The sequence below is a fragment of the Cydia strobilella genome, chromosome 5 (assembly GCF_947568885.1).
Source record: "Cydia strobilella chromosome 5, ilCydStro3.1, whole genome shotgun sequence".
Taxonomy (NCBI): domain Eukaryota; kingdom Metazoa; phylum Arthropoda; class Insecta; order Lepidoptera; family Tortricidae; genus Cydia; species Cydia strobilella.
In genome coordinates, this window is record NC_086045.1 from 18,095,303 (window position 1) to 18,109,817 (window position 14,515).

The 14,515-nt window shown below is 37.9% G+C and overlaps 1 protein-coding gene across 1 annotated transcript in view; it reads left to right on the plus strand.

Annotated features, from left to right (window-relative positions):
* Nucleotides 1-14,297, plus strand: part of LOC134741560 (probable phospholipid-transporting ATPase IA) — a 73,985-nt gene extending 59,688 nt beyond the window's left edge. Inside the window, exons 23-25 of the mRNA XM_063674386.1 lie at nucleotides 5,509-5,549; nucleotides 8,002-8,090; nucleotides 9,965-14,297. Of these exons, the coding sequence (XP_063530456.1) occupies nucleotides 5,509-5,549; nucleotides 8,002-8,090; nucleotides 9,965-10,315 (481 nt within the window). The 3' untranslated portion in view covers nucleotides 10,316-14,297. The remainder of the gene's footprint in view (nucleotides 1-5,508; nucleotides 5,550-8,001; nucleotides 8,091-9,964) is intronic.
* The last annotated feature ends 218 nt before the right edge of the window (nucleotides 14,298-14,515 follow it).

Genomic DNA, 14,515 nt, shown 5'->3' on the forward strand with positions numbered 1-14,515 from the left:
GTTATTTGTCTATATGACTATATTCTGTATATATTATATTTTCATGTAATATACCCATATATTTAATAGAGGTCTTCCAAATACTACATTTACAACATATCATAAAACAATAGAAATTTTTCATGTGTATATAAATACGTATTATAAAATATCCACATATGTAATATCTGTACCTGTACCTAAGTATACATAAAGCGCATTTTCCCATTCCTTAGCACAATATATCCACCATCGCTCGACGATATATCCCAACTTTCTTTTATCCTAAAATAATACACAATTTTCGTCAAATGATCTGTGATAAGTATTACATTTATCCACGACTATCATCTTTTACTCGCAGATTTAACCTTTTAACTGCTCCAAACTAAAATAACTCGCAACTTTGGGAATGCATGAACGCGTACTATAAGACAGTACGTGCCACTTAGACAGTAGTGGTTAAAAGGCTATTCAGGGTTGTGATTATCGTCGGGCTAGTAACTGTTGAGTGTGTAGTGTAGTGCGCACGCAGTACTAGTTTTATTTTCATGTTATGTTTGGTTCGCTTCGCATCGCCCGCGGCACACACAGGCTAACCCTTCAATGTCTGGCCTACATGTCGTATCGTATAGTCCCCTCGGTAACCACTGTAGTTAGAGTAACCGCTCCATGTGGTAGTCGTACACCACACAGTAACGTATACTTGCGCAAAACCACCCTGTATCGGTACCCGCGCGACGTTGCACAACTTTATGTAGACTGCATGTAAGCTACACATTAAAGGCGAGACGCGTGTGCGACATAGATATCATAATCTGAAAATTTAGACGTCGAAAAAAATATTTCTTGAAAAATTTGGACTTGTAAAGCGGCGATTCAGTACAATTAATCGGAACTTATTATTAAGATACTGTATCGTGATATAGCTTGCATTAGATTGTCACCGGTATGCGGCTTATGATATCTGTGAGCGCGGACGGTGCACGCGGCGGGCTCGGTCTGACGCTGACGTTCTGTTGGTGTGCGCCGCCAGCAAGCGGCGCGGCGCTCCGCTGGGGCTCAAGTGGCGCCGCACCGTGGCGCCCGAGGACTCGCCGACGCTGCAGAATGGCCGTGACGTTCAAAATGGCCTCCACGCGCAAAATGGCCGCGACGGCGCGCGCGCTCGCCTCGCGCGCCCCTCGCGACCCGCGCGCGTACGAGACTCGCACATCATTTGACAGTTCACTGTCGCTTGAGACTGTCCCGAGCGCGACACATGTTGATCATACGTGGTTATCACACTGATACGGATTAGTTCAAACAGCGCTATGCACGTGTATAGCGATGTACCGCTCGCACACCGGAGCGGCGTGCGGATCCGCATCCAATGTGAAGACCGCCTTAGACTTGTCACTGTCCAATAGTCCATACAACGCAACATTGAATTGTATTTTTTCAATATTCATAACAGCCTTAAAAAAATTCAAGCTAAAAATTAATGAGTTCACAGAAACATACTCCAATATTAATGTGATAACTCCAAGTACTCTTATTACCAACACTAACCTATATAGTATTGCACTTTAGCTTGGATAATCAAATCTATATATATGCGGATAGCGGGTGATCAGAACCATTTAAAATTGCGAATAAATAAGGATACCTAAAAACTACAAACACACATTTACATACAAAGTTATGTTGCGTCGTGTGGTCATTGGATGAATGCTTCTACTTTTTACAAGCTTTTATTTAACTTGCAATGTATGTATGTAAATTGTACAGTCGCTATCAGAGATATCGGAGCGGCCGAGGTGCTCAGAAATATCTGAACTGCTCAGCAGCAAGGTCGAAAAGAATGTGATTGCATCACGCACGCGACATGCGTGATGATGCGATAAAAGCTGTAAGCTGTGACCAAACAGTTAAACTTGTTCCACGCGCGTTTATGCAGTTACCTATAGCACAAGATTCTTTCAGTTTACGAAGACACATTCTAACAGTGAGCACCTTGGTCGCTCCGATATATCTGATGGCGACTGTACCTTTGTAACTATGTTTGTACAGGTCAAATCTTGCAAGTTTAATTTGACTCACTTCCCAGTTTTCAAAGAAGCTGGAAATTTGCACACATATGTAAGTTGGGTGACAATGCAATATTATGGTACCATCGAGCTGATCTGATGATGGAGACAGGAGGTAGCCGTTGGAACTCTGATAAATCAACGCAACCTAATTGTGTTTGGCGTTGTTAGAATTGTTTCGATGAGTATTAGTTGCCTGTGGAGAGAAAAGTACAGTCTGCAATAAAAGCTTGTATCAAAAATGAAACTTTTGACATAAACTTATTCCAATGTAATTCGATTGACCGTTGTATATAACGCTAAGTATTTTGTTATTGTCCGATTCGATGCGCTTATTGTGTATAGGTAACACGGTACATTATGACTGATTCCTCATTGATATTCCTTCGATTTACTTCCTAAAGTAAAGTTCCTCGGTGAGCTATTATTTTTGTACCTATCAGAATGTCCGGCCTATCAATATTTTTATAAAGTATATATTTATATAAAAGTCTTCTCGGAATGTAATTATATTACCTATATTTGATTGCATAAGATGGCGCTACCTGAGCTATATGATAATCGGGAGCGCCGCCATTAAATGGTAAATAATTGTGTTTGAAAACACATTGTGTGACCCACGAGTGCGTAGGCTACGGCACCTTTACTGCAGCCTTGGCCAATTGGTGACCTTTTTTTCATTTCTATCTTTGAAATAAAATATTATTGCTCAATTACGAAAACGCACAATGATGTAATGTGGAGTTTGCCTACTAACGAATGGCACATATGCGTCGTTTATCCAAAAAATGTATACTTTAATAGAGCTTTTGTTTGACTTAAATTTTTATTTAACTGACGTTAGTATTTTTGTTGCATCACTGGCGACTTGTCTATAGCTTTCTTATGTAAATAGGTACTCCGAAGTTTTATGAACTAGCCTTAAGATTTTTTGTAGTTGTATTGCGTAAAATATAAATAATATAATATTTTAATTTGTTGTACATTTTCGTAATTATGAAATATTATTTTATTTTAAAGTTTTAACTAAAAACTAAGGTCATCACTCGTGGCTAATGTTATAGGATAGTCTTAGTAACTTCCCGTTAAAATTAAATATGCGTTTATCAGCTCAAATGTAGTCCTAATAGATAGGCTTCCCTACATACTTCCTTCATGAAGGTTTACGATTGCTAGCACTTAGGAATTGTCGTGTTTACAAATGTGAAATTGGTTCCATTATCAGAATAACGTCACAAATAAATTAGTTTTTATGTGAGACGTGAAGTGTAGCTGTGAGAAGTGATAATCCAAGCCAAACTATACCTATTAATAGTTCGCTAGTAAAGGCTTTTACTGTGCATTATTACTAGATTAAGTTCAAAATTCTAAATAATACTTACATGAATCTCTATTTGATATAATTTAATGGATTTTGCGATAACTTTGGTTAAAAGTTCTTCCTTGTCTTAACAGTTAAGACAAGTTAATTTACTGTTATTTACCCAAATAAATATAGTCTCCTCTATCTTGCTTGTATACCTACTCTGCACATGTTACATTCACCGTCGGGGTGCGTCGTTGTCGACTTTATTACCATTGACACGGAGGCGAAATCGGCGTACCCCTGCCCTGGCACTGTCCATTGTACATTCTCCTGTAATACTCATCTCATTTTGGTACATAATCCTGTTGAAGCTCCAATAGAACGGGTGTTGCGTGCTCGTGCCTTTTAAATTATCATTATTATTGTACAAAATTTGCATTTATATGTTGGCAATCGCCTCACGGACGTGGAAGGGTGATAAATTTATTTATAATTCGATAAAAGTGGCAAATATTTAAAATGGTTCTTCGTGCTTTATATAATAAAATCAAGTGTGATGTTGTGTACCACCTCCCTCATATTATGTGCTTTAATTAAATTAATATAAACTTAGCAAGTCAGAGTTCGAACATATTTTATTATCTTAGTTTCTATACTTCTATAATATTTTGTTCACTTCCAAATTACTAGTTAAAACCCTTGGTGTCATCGACACTATTATATCATGGACTTCATAGGATAGAAATATAAATTATTTACTTGGTGTAAAACACCAAAAAATTAGACTAATATAATAAAACAAACCAGAACGGATGCCGACCCAAGCTGGGTAGCTTGAGTCGTGAAACCTTGTCACGACACTGCTTTCCAGGGCAACCAGAAGATAAACTTAAGCTGATCACTTATAATGATATAGGCAACGGATATAGGCAAAACAAAGACAAAAGAAAAGTGAACTAACTATGTTAGGAAAGAATTAAAATGAAAAATTAAGTATTTAATTTTACAACATAAAGAACAGAGAGCCTTTTGTCGTCCGCGAGGCCTGGCCCGACGCCCCACATTCCATCGGTGTTTCAAGAGTTAAATACCGATCATCTATAAGTATTGTAAATAAATATAAGAAAGCGTTTTTGCTATTGTTTGTATTGATGACTATTTATTTTAACTTAAATAAAGTTTTCAAATTTGGTTCAGACTTGTGTATTTATATGTAAGTTTTAAATATAGCCAGCTGGCGTACACTTGTTTTTCTGTAATAATTATGTATTTAATGCGATTTCATTTTAAATGCTAAGTTGTGCAAAAGTTGGTTGTACATTTATACTGATTGTTGATTCGAAACTCATGATTCATCTGTTTCTTTTCAATAATTGGTGTTAGTATTAATGCTAGTTTATATTTTCTCATAGTAATGCTGATATTCACTCTGGCTTTTCACGAAGGTGTCTTTAAAAGTATTGTTTTTTAGCAAGGAGAAAAATGACGAAATAAGAGCAAAACTACAGTGGATGAAAATTTGTGCAGTTAAAATTTAGTTATATTCTCAATAACTTAATAGCTTAAACACTTGAAAGGCTTATTCTAAAATGAAAGACAAATCCTTACTACTTTAATTTAAGTTGCTTTGCAGGGTTGAATATTTATACATAGCAAGGGTTGTTTGGTTTTGGGTATACCTACAACATTTTCAAAATTCGGGTACTTATTTATTAGAAAACGTGGAGCTCTGATACCCCTTATCATACCAAAACTCAAAAATTACTTAAAATCGTCATCTTCCTCCTTCCATTTGTGAGAAGCAAGATAAAGGTATAAACGTACGCTCGGCATGCGTGAGGAATGGAGTGCCCCAGGGCACTGTTCTTGGCACGACGTGCCACAGGGCACTCTTCTTGGCATGGAGTGCAACTGGGCACCGTTCTTGGCATGGAGTGCCACAGGGCACTGTTCTTGGCATGGCGTGCCACAGGGCACTGTTCTTGGCATGGCGTGCCGCAGGGCACTGTTCTGGGCATAGCGTGCCACAGGGCACTGTTCTTGGCATGGAGTGCCACAGGGCACTGTTCTTGGCATGGAGTGCCACAAGGCATTCTTAGCATGGAGTGCCCCTGGGCTCTCTTGGCATGGAGTGGACTAACTGTGGTGTTACAGCGTGGCGGATACGCGGCACGCCTTGGTCAGACTGGCGCAGTGTAAGTACTTAAATACCCGCCGTTCACCCCGAAATAGACTCTAAAACTAACCATTAAGATCCATTTTGGTACATCGTGCAGTACAATGGCAGTACTGCCACGATTATAGTCTATTTTGGTTAGTGTCGGCGTCAAGTAGGGAGTTTGCTTGCATGGCCTTTCGCATGCTGCTTTTTTAACATGCATCACGCTTTTTTTAATATATATTGGGAGGTTATGGGTCGTGTCCCTTATGGAAATGTCACCTCCAAATAAGATTGAAAAGTTGGTTAAGGTTAGTTTTACTAAACATTCCGTTTTGATTCACATGTAACACAAGTTACTGTTGGCTAAACAAAAATATTAATGTTTAATGTTAAAAAAGCGTGATTAAACATTAATTAAGTACCTATATGTTTCAGTGTATTTTAACATATATTACTAAGCGCCACTTGCACCATTCCACTAACCATGGTCCAAGTAGGTCTAAGTACATTTTCGTGAAGTTAATTACCTAAACTAACGAACCTTAAAAAAATTAATTGAACACACAGTTAATGAACCGATTTACGATAAATTAATTATCGTCTCATAAAATGTTATAAGTACTCAGTGTTACATAAGAATCAACGAACTGTACAGTCTGCACACGAATTCTGAGGAATCGAGAAGCCCAGCTCGAAGTTTCTCAGATTTCGTGCGCGAATTGTAAGTGAGTAGCGTCCTAAACCACTTTGTGGCTCTGCCCGGGTCATTCTAGGCGCTTGCCTAGCGCCGGCGAGTTGACCAACCACTATAAGTAAAAACTCATTACGAATCCGGAGGTCAAGTTACCCTGGTTCGTTTAAGGCCACGTACGCACTCGCAGTTGCAACCGTAACCGGGTCGATATCAGAGCGCTTCTGTGCCCCTAATTTCTTTGGACACATTTTTGACGAAGTTGACTTGATGATATTTTTGGTTGTCTGGTGTTTGGTGAGCCAACTAAACAACCAAAAATAGGTAAGTATCTAACGATAAGAGAAATTACACGTTCGAAATGTCCGTGATTGCTGATGATCCAACCATATTGTTGGCGGTCGATCTTACCACCGTGCACCGCAAGTGCGTACCCGAGGCCACGGACGCTCCGCAGTCCGCACGCTCCGAACGTACACGTACCTACACTCGACGCTGACGCCGACTTTATGAGGACCATAGAGACATAGTGAGAATAGTGCTAACTCCATACATCAGTCTTCTTACCAGAACGCGGGTTATTTTCGTAGTCGACATGTAGCGTCAAGTAGTGGATTTATCAGTACTGCTACCGTAAAGCGGGGTGGCTTTGAAATGTAGTTTTTAACCCTTAAATGCATAATGATGTATATATGCATCGTATATTTGATGGTCCGTGGCTCAATATGCAGCTATCCAAAATCACATTTATTACTTTTATACAGCATGACACATCTATTTCAATTTATTAAAAAGTTATACAAAAAATCATGCATTTAAGGGTTAAGCAATAATATATTTTTATGCAGGATTTTTTACAGTAGGTGACGACCAATATATATTAATCTAACATTAATATATATTACACGAACAGTTTCGGTAAATAATGAATAATGGTAATTTTGTAGCCATTTTAAAACTATCAAAGTAACCCCAAATTTTGCTAAAGCCATCCCGTTTTACCGTACTTGACAATAGATGTCGCGACGAACAAAATGTCTAATGCTCAACAATTTTCAGCTAATATTATAACCGGATTAACCGGAACTCTATTATCAACCTCCTGCTTGTAATATAGTAAATTAGTTGTAAATTGTTTTAGTAATACTTGGTAATATACATTTTTTGTCAGTCGCGACACTCGTGACATCAGGTGTCAAGTAGCGGTACTGATAAATCCACTACTTGACGCTACTAGGCCACTACAAAATAAACCGGCGTTTTGATAAGAACATCGATGGATACTTAGCACTCTATCCTTACTTATTTCTCCCAAGATGAGGATAGTGGACGACTGCTTCTCCGTACAAACGTAGACCTCAACCTTTAAGGAAAACCTTTTTGGATATTGACGTAATGGAATCTATTTTTAACCAATTGATTTTATATTTACCATAGCTATGCCCTTTCGTTTGAATTTTTTTCTATTTTATGATTACATAAATAAGAATTTGGAGCGCAAAATATACTCCATATATACGAATTTTTAAAAGCTAACATATAAACAAAGATAGATATATCCTCATTGATATAAATAAAAAATCAAATGGCATAGCTGTGCTTAACATACCTACATCAAATGGCGTAAAAATATTTTCTATAATGTTGAGAGGAAAAGGGAACTACTTACGTTTGTATGGAGAAGCGGTCAAGTTAGGTCGTCTTGCGAGCTTGTACGATCGAAGCGTGCGATCGGCTCGGCTCAACTCGCACGCGCAAGGCTCGAGCACCCCTGACGTTCGGCTCGACTTGGCAGCCTCACGGAAACGGCGCGGCTGCTCCAGAACGTGCGCAGCGTCTTCAGCCGCCGCACCACGCGCGTCAACCTCGAGCTTGAGCTGTCGCGTGAGTACCGCTCCAACGGCTCTACCACCTAGTACCTACAACTATGGTCGAACCAAGCTAACTCTGCACATACTATGACGTGACAAAGAAAAATAATGTCATATTTTCATAAAAAAATACGTTTATGCTGACACTACGACACCGTTATTGGAAGGTCTAGCCAGAGTAAGCTTCAGTTTCTGTAGATTACGTACCTACGCACGCACAAAACGAGCCGATTTGGTCAGATGTTTATGAAGTTGATTTACATCTCACTAGATGGCACCACTGTAAACCCTAGCCCAAAGATAGATATAACTCCGTAATAGATGGATACAGTCTAAGGAAAAAACGTGCCTCGAAAATCACGAAAATTTGATTCTCGATCAGATGGCGCCACTAGTTTTGGCCTACTCTCGTATGGGCGTTGACTGTTTCGTTTGTTATTTATAATTTTAACGCATACCAGTGAAAGAACATGGGTCAAAATCATATAAAAATAATTAATGCAAATAAAAAAAACATTTATCCATATTTAAATACATTTTAACGTATTTTTATAAATCTTCATATTTGGTTTTAAAGTATGTCGATAGATGGCAGTGAATTTACAGTGGTTACAAAATTTACTATGACAGTACCGCTCTATCTTATTATATCCTCATTGCCCTAGCCAATTTAAAAAAAATTGTTGTATCTATGTTAATTAGAAGCAAAACCAATGTCAATTACGAACGCTACTGTTTTAATACTAACTTATAAAACTAGCAGACTAGATCGTTCATTGATATTAGGATTTTACAACTTTATTTGCTACTGAAATCTGTCGTCAACTAGTTATCTATAAGTAGCCATAGAGTCCATAGACCTACTTATCGACCAAATACGGCTTGCAGTTTTGTTAGTTCGTACAAATAAATAATACATTATTGCCTTAATGTATTAGATGGAAGAGCCTACAGAGCTATGTGAACACTGCACGCAACGCGACATAGTGCGCACTCGCATAGTACACGTTTGAAAATACATAGATTGTTTATAGCGCCCTCTGTGGGTTCGGCACGGAAGCTGCGATCACGAGTAGATCGCTTGACATTCGATCAGCCGTTTTAATTTATATATCACTGTTTTATCAATGGGTTTTACATGTTCAAAGATTTAATTATCATTAAAACTTGTAAAAAAGGTACATAGCATTGACCTTGGACTAAATAAGGTATGGTTCCAAAATTATGACATTTACTTACCACCAAAGCGAACCTCATAATTTGCATTACATTGTACATAACCATGTATCTGACCTGCGTTTAGTTTAGATGAGAATGAAGAGTTTATTTAGATATCCGTGGGAAGAAAGTAAGGAAATTCACATTTTTTTATTTATTATAAGTTCCTCCAAATAGTTAGGTGAATATCCTCAGGTGGGGTAAGACAAAGGGTAAAAGCAACCAATTATTTTTTATTTGTCTCGTCCTTAGTGATTTTCTGTTAATTATCGTCTCTCTGAATGTATTCATTGCTATATTTTCATTCCAACTGCATACATACTTAACCTGGATTGGTTAAGAGTTTCAAACGCCCCCATTTAAAATTCAGTTTCAACAGTTAATAACGCCCTGGGAGATAACTACATGAAACTCGGCAAGAAATTCGGATAGCCAGTTGTTAATAAACTGCATCATTTTGGATTTCGATTTTGTCTTACCCCATAAGGGTCAGTAGCCAAGATGACACACGCCAATAGAAATGTAAATATCTATCGGGATGACAGGCAAGGAAAAGTGACGTGACTCCCATACATTATTTATTTTCTATAAATGATAGTCACTTGGCCAGGCCCTTAACTTTTCTTCCCATGGTTATCTGGGCGGAGTGTAACCTTTAGTGGCCGGCAGATGGGTTCGCGTTCTCGCAAGAGGAAGGCGGGAGCGTGTCGCAGTCGGACGTCATTCGCGCGTACGATACCAGGCGGCCGAGGACACGCCGCTCCTGAAGCTAGGCGCGGCAGGCGACGCGCCGCTAAACTGCCGCGAGGCAGACGCGCCGCTCCTAAGCTGCTGCGCGGACGTCGCGCCGCTACATTGGCGCGAGGCAACCGACGGCGACGCCGAGAGCTGACGCCCCGAGCGGCACGCGCCGCGACACAACCTCGTACAAACTCTGTTGCTTTCCGTTTCACAAGACAAACGTCCTATCTATGTTTCCAATTTACGTTTTTTAGCTATTTTAAGGTTGTTGTAGGTTAGAAAGGATTGAAGGTTTATTTTCAATCACCTCTACTTACAAAATTGAAACCGAACCGAACTCTGGACCCCATTGGAAATAATTTTGTAATCCTAACCAAATAACGATTTCAGAAAACAGTTATTTGTGCAACAGAGAGCAAAGTTAGTTTTTACTGCGAGGCTCAAAACAGAATAAATACAATATGACACCAAACTACCCCTAAATACTTTTATAAATTACGCAAAATTTAAAAACAACCCTATTTTAGTCCTCCTTAAACTCCCGATCCCACTACAGCCCAGTTCCCCACAGTTCCCATGCCCGTTTTCGTCCCTATCCTCCTTTTATCGTTCCTTTTCCTGTTATCATTACCATTCCCGTTGCCTTTCCCGTTCTCATTACCATTCCCGTTCCCTTTATCGTTTTCATCCCCATCCCTTCCCTCCCATCCCCTTCCTTTCCATTCCTTTAATTCCTACTCCAATTCCCACACCCAGCTCGAGTCCCAGCGTAAGTCCAACTTGCGCCCAGTCTCTGTGTCAGTCCCAGTCGGAGTCAAGTGGAAACCAAATGATTATTGGATGAGTCCAAGTAGTTAGTTGAAATTTGTATTATTAGACTCCGTGCTCTGAACTGCCATTCTAAATGCATGGTCATTTTGTCTAACTCTCGCAGCAAAATCGTATTTTTCTCACTATTTTTAAGCATCAAAGCAAGGCGATAAATACTTTCTGACGTATGAAAATCTTTGAAAGATTGTTTAAGTTTGATGTTAAGAAAATTTATTGGTAATAACGTGTCACAAGCTCTATTATAGTTTTTACACAGTAGTTGACTAATAACTATGGATGTATTTATGGAACTGTACACTATACTTAAGGGTGCGTTTGTATAAACGCCACTTGCACCATCCCACTAACCCGGGTTAACCGGTTAAACCTGGAGTTACCATTGTTACCAGTACAATTTGACACTGTGTTAACGGTTTAACCGCTTAACCCCGGGTTAGTGGGATGGTGCAAGGGGCGCTTAGAGATGTATTTTATGTAGGGTAGTGTTGAAAGTGTCCGCGTGTGCTCGGAGCGGAATTCGAACTTTAAATTTTGAATGTAATTTGATTACCTAGCACTACTCTCAGTGGCCTCAGTGCTGCTCACTTGCACCAACATATAGCTGTGAGCAATAGAATAGCAGTCAATTAGAAAATGAAAATGAAGGGAAAACCATATTGGAATTATTTTTTATTATTTTTCTGCATTAAGTAGGTACCTACTTAACGTTAGTTCAAAATTAACTGTAAACATTACTAAATAAAAATGTAACAAAGAATAATAATCATGAAAGCCGGCTTGTTTACCACCTAGCTTCAAATCTTGTAAAACTAGAAGAACCAATGAAAAATATACAATTGTGTACAATTATTTCAATTTAGTATCATGTCCATTATTTTCAATCGAAGCTTTAGGTACACCCATCAAATCCAGAAAATATGAAACTTCAATAAGATGATCTTTCTCGCAGTGTAATCTGTTCTGCTTGAGGCTCTGGTGATAGTGCTGACCACGACAAACCATTACTATGTATTACCTATTATTTTCATAAATAAACATACTCTGTACAAGTGCGCTAGAGATGCACTGCGAATAATATCAAATCGATATCAGATTTTTTAAAGTTTGATTGCCGCTTTAGGTACCACTTATATGAATATGCTTTTCAAACAATAAATTAAAAGCACGCATAATATTAAATTCGTCGTCTATCTATAGATAATGACGCTTATTCTATGATGCAGTTTTGTCAGCTTAGGACTAGGTTTCTCGTTTTTTGAGTTGATTCGTTGGGTCATACAGAGATTTAATGTACCTACTAAATTTGTATTTAATACCCTAAAAATTGTTTACTATTCAGTTAAATACATTAATAATACAAATGTCATCAATTTTAATATTCCCGAAAACTACTTCGGGATAGCTTTTGGGCAATGAAAAAAACCATCAGAAAATGCTCCTTAACTTTTATTTTCTATCGTGTATGACCCAGATTATGTACCTACAAGTGATTATGACGCTGCTTAATATGTATAAGTTACATTTCAAGTTTATCTTAGGCCAAAAATAACAATATTTTGAGGGCTTTGCTCTATCTCTCATAGATCTGTTAGATTTTTTTACTGTTTTGCATGTTTCATTGTGTGCCTACAAGTACATGTACAATAAATGTTTTATTGTTATAAGTACAATCGCATTGTACAATTATTTTTCTAACTGTATTAAGAATGATTTACTTTAATTATTGTTAATTTTACTAATTTATTGAAGTGCTTTAACTGTAGGTATAGAGTAGGTAAGTACAATATAGATAATTAATGTGAGCGTGGCCTACTTCGACAAATCTCCAATATAAATTGTTCTTTTTTGTACTGTAGTTATTTATAAGCCGCAGCTTTTATTGATGTAATTCAAAGTATTTATTCTTGTATAATGTATTTGGCCCTTAGTCGAGTACAAGGTGGGCGTAGTGTTTATTAAGTCAATTTAAAAGCATCGATCACCTTATATATCGGTGTAAGTTACTGCCATCATTTAAAGCCAGGGGAGAAAGGTGGTCGATTCACGGTGGCCAAGCATCTGTTAACTAACGAAAAAGGTTCTATGAAATTGCCAATGTATTAGTATGAAATTAGTATACATACTTACAAAAGTTAAAGTTACAACGATGTTACACATTATAGGGAGCCTGGCATGTGTCTTCTGCCGCCTATTTCTATTGCATCATTCACTGTTTTCAATCCTACGAGCACGTATTTTAGAACTATCGATACCTTGGAAATATTAGCCTCTTAGATATTCCCTACCAAAAATAAATTTATTTCATATAGCTTTTCAAATTCAAATCTAAATAATGACTAAAATAAAGTAAGGGAAAATTAGTGATACAATTTTTTGGCACTAGATTCTGTCGGACTTTAGAGCACTGCGTTTTACTGTAGCGTTGCGAGACGTATCGAGAATGCGAGTGGATCACTACTACTGACATTATATATTGTGATATGTAAACATGGCGAAGCGAATTTTCTGAGTCTTTACAAAGTCGACTGCTAGTGATTTTTGGACGACTTACAATACTAATATTTATCATATTACTATACTATATTATACATACATACCTCTAACATTTTATTATTGTTAACTGTTATCTTGGATAAGAAACGAGGCGACGGGGCGCGGTGCTTGCTTTCTCATTTTCTCTAGGTCAAAACTCAACACATATAGGCTTAGAGGTCGAATTGCAATAGAAAAATCCATCTATATAAATCTGTTTATTCAATTCTATTCAATTATTTATTATTTTTATATTATTCATCCTATATACGTCCCACTACTGAACACAGGCCTCCTCTTAGATATTCAATTTTCACTTGTAGAAATTACAGATTGCCTCAAGAACCTTTTTTGGGCACCAAAAAAAAAATTCTTTAAAAATTTATAGGTTGGTTTAGACCCGCTACCCTGCAGCCAGACTTGTAGTGCTGAGGTAGGGTAAGATAGGAGAAGCATCAAGTAAATTTTCAGCTTGCCTCAAGGACCTACTCCAAATTTCCACCAGCTCTCGGACCATCTCATGCGCGAGAGGGCTTGGGCTATCCCCACGCTAGCCCAATTCGGCTTGGGGACTTCACATACACCTTTGAATTTCTTCGCAGATGTAGGTATGGTTTCCTCACGATGTTTTTCTCCACAGAAAATCTAGTGGTAAATATTAAATGATATTTCGTACATAAGGTACGTGGGACCAATGTGAATGTCATTTTCTGATAAAAATCATGTGAATTATGAATAATTGTTATTAGTTGTTGCAATAATGTGATACGTAGGGCTTTCAACGTTATGTAAAAGTCTATATCAGATCTTGGAGCACCCCGCCCCGTCGTCGCCGGTTTTATTTAACTTAAGCAAACATGTGAATGTAACAGGAATATATTATTTGTTCTCGTTCTTATCATGACTTTTATTTATTAGGTGGTTTCCCGGGCCCTATACCTATAATGTAGATAGTTATTAGGTATCTAATATATCTGACAACGTATGATTGTGCATTCGTTAATTTACAATCTAACGAAGGTTAGGCTAGTTATTTTTTTATGTAGCAGAAACGTCTGCGAGCGTTACTCGAAATTTTTAAATAGGATAAAAAATTTAATAATTTATAACACCTCC